This window comes from Lipotes vexillifer, unplaced genomic scaffold (genome assembly GCF_000442215.2).
Source record: "Lipotes vexillifer unplaced genomic scaffold, Lipotes_vexillifer_v1.1 scaffold604, whole genome shotgun sequence".
Taxonomy (NCBI): Eukaryota; Metazoa; Chordata; class Mammalia; order Artiodactyla; family Lipotidae; genus Lipotes; species Lipotes vexillifer.
Window position 1 is genome coordinate 719,858 of NW_006798979.1, and position 5,192 is coordinate 725,049.

General features: G+C 46.0%; 1 protein-coding gene across 1 annotated transcript in view; it reads left to right on the forward strand.

Moving 5' to 3' along the window:
• Positions 1-5,192, forward strand: part of CYRIA (CYFIP related Rac1 interactor A) — a 58,676-nt gene that overhangs the window by 46,763 nt on the left and 6,721 nt on the right. Inside the window, exons 4-9 of the mRNA XM_007471207.1 lie at positions 108-213; positions 2,051-2,187; positions 2,862-2,939; positions 3,104-3,220; positions 3,311-3,390; positions 4,830-4,956. Of these exons, the coding sequence (XP_007471269.1) occupies positions 108-213; positions 2,051-2,187; positions 2,862-2,939; positions 3,104-3,220; positions 3,311-3,390; positions 4,830-4,956 (645 nt within the window). The remainder of the gene's footprint in view (positions 1-107; positions 214-2,050; positions 2,188-2,861; positions 2,940-3,103; positions 3,221-3,310; positions 3,391-4,829; positions 4,957-5,192) is intronic.

Below are 5,192 nucleotides of genomic sequence, written 5' to 3' on the forward strand. Positions count from 1 at the left end.
AGCAGGAATCGTATCTTTTTAACTCAAATTCTTTCTCAATCTTAAGTCGTTTTGATGGGGAGCTTACTGCTTCTTTTTAAACAGACAACTCCATAATGTTTTGGCAGGCCATTCAAAATCCCAATGACATTCAGCTTCAAGAAAAAGCTTGGAATGCAGTGTGTCCTTTGGTCGTGAGGCTAAAGAGATTTTATGAGTTTTCTATCAGGCTAGGTGAGTATGTGTTTACGGTTTTCATGTCTTGGGTGTGAAATTCTGTTACGGCGTTTGAGAAAGTAGCAGGAAAGGTTCAGGGCGTTGGAAACTACCCCAGGTCCGTCGCTGTGCATCGTCAGAGGCCACTTGTACAGAAACACCTGCCATGTCCATTTCTGTCAATCCACCTCAGAGTTTCTTCCCCTGCATTTATTGGTGCATTTAGAGTGTCTTTACTGGTGGGTGTCCCTTTGGTTCTGTTCTCAGCTAAGTCTGACTCTTAACAGGTTTACCATGTCTGATCACATTTCCGAAGGACAGAGAAAATACAGGTTACCTGCTAACCCCAAAAGAAGTTGGTTGGCTGGAATCATGTGTTAAGTTTAATATAGTAAAATGCAAGAAAGACAAACATAACATTCTACCCTTAAGCTTAAAAAAATCTGTGCAGGCACAGGATGGCTTTGCAGAAGCAAGAAGAAAATCAAGTCTGGTTGACAGTAGGCTCTATGTGACCACCGATGTGATACAACCCCTCCCCGAACAGTAAAGCTGTCTGAGGTTTCCCTGGTTAATATAATACATCTAGAGCAAGGAAGCGCGTGGTCATGTTTTACTCTGCTTCTGCCATAAGTGAGTGCCACATTTTAAGAGTTAAACAGAGAAACCGCAGTACGCTGGGTGAATAATAGCCATGATGTTGAGAGAACTTGCAACTAAGACTCAAAGGAAATAGTTCAATGAACCGAACCAGTTTTTCGAGAAGAGAGAGCTGCTGAAGACACCCAGGTTGAAGGGGAATCGATTTCTCTGTCTCTTCCAAGTGTGTGTCTAGACCCAATGAACTGAAATCCTAAGGAGCCAACGCTCAGCGCAGCAGACAGAAAAAACCCACCGATCAGAGCAGTCCAAGGTCAAGCGAGCTGCCTCAGAAGATAGGTTGTTCCCACAGACAGAAAATGCTAGCGGTGTCCTTGGAAAGAAACTGTAAAGGGACTCTAGGGATGATAGAGCAGGTGCTGGTGAACTCTTCTGTAAAGAGCCAGATGATAAATATTTTAGGCTTGTGGGCCATCCTATTTTCGTTGCAACCACTCAACCCTGCCATTGTAGCACAAAAGTAGCCATAGTCTGTCCCTAGGGGAATGAAAGTAAAGCATGGCTGTGTTTCGATAAAACTTTATTTGCAAAAATTGACTGTGGGCCAGATTTCGCCTGTGGGCCATAGATTTCCTACCCCTGCTCTAGAGGATTGGTTAAATGACTCGGTACTAGGAGAAATACGTGGAAGGAAAAACTGGAAGGAAGTTTTAGAAACAGAGAAGTGGGAGCAAGGAGACTCTTTTCAGGCCAGTAATGGAGGTAGATATGGCAGTGGGTTTGTAGAAAAATATTCCTGGGATTTGATGAGAGTGTAAATGCAGAGAAGAGCTGGAATGGACCAGAAGCCTGTCCCTGCAAAGCAGGTTATGTAACCCATGCATTCAGGGCCGCCTCATCTCATCCTGGCTTCTGAATGGCTGTCTCATGCACATGATCCAAAATCACCTCTTTGTGGTTTTCTAACAGTGTGAGGAATTGGGATGACAGAACATGTGAGGGTCCGGCTGAGCTCTGGGAGACATTTACAAGACTGTGTGGCCCCGGGGCTCTTCTGCAATGGAGGCGGAGCATGGGAGGTTCCTTTTCCTCCTTACCCGCGCATGTCACACCTCACACAGTTCTGGGGGAAAAGGTGGAGTGGAAAGACTCAAGCAGGTTATCTCTGAGAATGTCAACTGGGGCTGCAAATTGTGGTTTTTGAAAAGATCTCTGCAGGCCACCTCAAATATGTCTGTATCCCTTTGACTTCCAGAAAAAGCTCTTCAGAGTTTATTGGAATCTCTGACCTGTCCACCCTACACACCAACGCAACACCTGGAGCGGCAGCAGGCCCTGGCAAAGGAGTTTGCGGAAATTCTGCATTTCACCCTTCGATTTGATGAACTGAAGGTTAGGCCGCGTGCCCTTGGACAATTTAACAATTCCTACTGAGCACCTAGGTGTGCAGGTGCTCTGCAGTGCTGTGCAGCAAGAGAGATGAGTGAGCTGTAGCTCCTTCCCTAGAGAGGCGTGTCATGTGGTGAGAATTTGAACTCCTTGTGGTCAAAATGATTGAAGATGGTGGTTTCTACATGGAAATTCAAAATCTGCCCAATGCAACCAGGAAAAAACATTTCAAATGTCTCTTCCTCTTTGGGAACAAGTATACTTTCCCTGAAATCTAGCCTAGGGTAAAACCAGGGCATATTTTTATTTTTTTTATTATTATTATTTTTTTTTTTTGCGGTACGCGGGCCTCTCACTTGTGGCCTCTCCCGTTGCGGAGCACAGGCTCCGGACGCGCAGGCCCAGCGGCCATGGCTCACGGGCCCAGCCGCTCCGCGGCATGTGGGATCTTCCCGGACCACGGCACGAACCCGTGTCCCCTGCATCGGCAGGCGGACTCTCAACCACTGCGCCACCAGGGAAGCCCCGAGTATTTATTTTTAACCGGAAGTTGCTTTGACTCTTGGGTAACAAAGAGAAGTCCTGGTATCTGTGCAGAATCTGGTGTCCGGGCTTCTGATGCATATCCTGCACCTGATGCTCAGAGATGACCTGCTTTCCTCCCTTCTGAATTTCAGATGAGGAACCCGGCTATTCAGAATGACTTCAGCTACTACAGAAGGACCATCAGCCGTAACCGCATCAACAACATGCACGTGAGTCCCCGGAGCTCCCAGGTTGACACACGCATGCTCCAGGCATCAGGAGGGGCACAGGGAGAAGACAGAACCTTTGTGTGTAGTTCAGTTTCCAGAGGACACTGTTCTGAGATGTTGACCATCTCTTTATCAACCGCACCCCCTCGTCTTCTTTTCATCAGCTAGACATTGAGAACGAAGTCAACAATGAGATGGCCAACCGAATGTCCCTCTTCTATGCAGAAGCCACGCCGATGCTGAAGACCCTCAGCAACGCCACCATGCACTTCGTCTCCGAAGTAAGCGACGTCGAGCGACGAGGTGCCTTTAGGCTGGTTGCATGTAAAAGCTGCTAACAGGGCTAATACGCATTTGTGTCTCCCATTTAGAACAAAACGCTGCCAATAGAGAATACCACAGACTGCCTCAGTACGATGACGAGCGTTTGTAAAGTCATGCTGGAAACTCCGTAAGTGAAATCAGAGGTGTATTGATGGTCAGGAGTTCACCTGTCTCTGTGATGATGGTGATGGTGGTGACAACATCTAACATTTGGGCCAGCATATTAACATTTACTTATATATTAACTGAATTAATTTCGTAAAGAATTCTGGGTGAGAGGTGTAGTATCCCCATTTTAGAGCTGAGGAAGATGAGGCCTAAATTGATTAACTGCCTGCTTCCCAAAGATTGCATAGCTTGTTAGATGGCAGAATCAAAAGTCAAATCAAAGATGCAGGAGAAGTTATATAAGGATCAAATGGAAGATTGGGTTAGATGACTGGGTTTGTTATAAATATATTGGAGAAAGGATTTGAGAGAAGTTTTAGAACCAGGAGTGGACGTGGTAAGGCTATTGCAGAAATGATAATGAAGATCTCTCTTTCTTTCTCTCTCTCTCTCTCTCTCTCTCTCTCTCTCTCTCTCTTTCGTGCATGCAGCAGTTTCCTTGCACTTAAATTACTTGCTAGATTTAAAAAATGGTTGAGGTTGTTGAGGACGAGGCAGTATGGTAATGAGAAAACCTACACTCCAATGTCGGGGTTCCACTTATTCCACGTATGTCTGTAGCCCCTTTTGTGCCCATAAACAAGTGGTCTGACCTGCCTGGACCTTGGTTTCCTCATTTGATGAGGTTCCCATAATACCATCTATGATGTAGAGAGTTTGGGAGGCCCAGAGTCATCAAGAGTGCCTTATAAAATTTGATGCTCTGTTCAAATGTAAGGTGGTGTTAATTTCAGATAGTTCACTTATATTTAAGTTAAGCTTTATTCCAAGACGGAAATAGTAAATCATCATCACTGTGGGGACAAACCGTAATGAAGTAGATGTTAAGAAAGCCTCTAGAATTGGCTTGAATTATCTGAATCATCAGCGACCCTGTCAAGGTAGGTGAAGAAAATTCAAACTCCACAAATACTCTCAGCCCAATGAATGGTATGTAATTTCTGGTAGGTACCTTTGCCAATGTAATTCAGTCTGCAGCCTGTATCTTAACAAAGGAAGTTACCCAGACTGGAGACACGGTGGCTGCCCTATAGAAATGAACTTGATTCGTTTTCTCCATAATGAAGCCATTATTCTCTATAATCTAGGACAGCCAGAGAGACCTGCTATAAAATATTCAAGATTGATGGGCGGGGGACTTATGTACATGATGAGCTGGCTCACCGAGGGCAGAAGAGAATTTACTGCCCTCTAATTTACCTTGTTTTCACAATGGTCAGATAGATTCGAGGAGAATTACCATCGCTGGTTTCTTTAAGAGCTTATTAACCCGGTTCTGCAGGTCTGGAATTGTTCTCCAGGGACGACTGGAGGAGGCTAAAGTAGCCATTTGTGGAGCCAGAGATGAACGTGCTCTGTCACGGAGGTAATATCTCTGCCACTTGTCCTCTCTTCCAGGGAGTACAGGAGTAGGTTTACAAGCGAAGAAACGCTGATGTTCTGCATGAGGGTGATGGTGGGGGTCATCATCCTCTATGACCACGTCCACCCCGTGGGAGCTTTCTGCAAGACATCCAAGATCGATGTAAGAACAGTTACGAACTGTGATTTCCCAATAAGAGCTCATAAATGTCGTCAAACAGACCTTGCTTCCCTCTCTCCCTCCCCTCCACACTCCCTAGCCCCCGCCCCGGGGGTGACCTCTCCCAGATGCAAGCCCCACCGTGGCAGCTCTCCTCATAGCAAGAAGTCCAGTCCTGTTCATATGCTTGCAGCAAACACATCCAACCTCAAAGACACAGCAGGAAGGTGGAGGGGCTG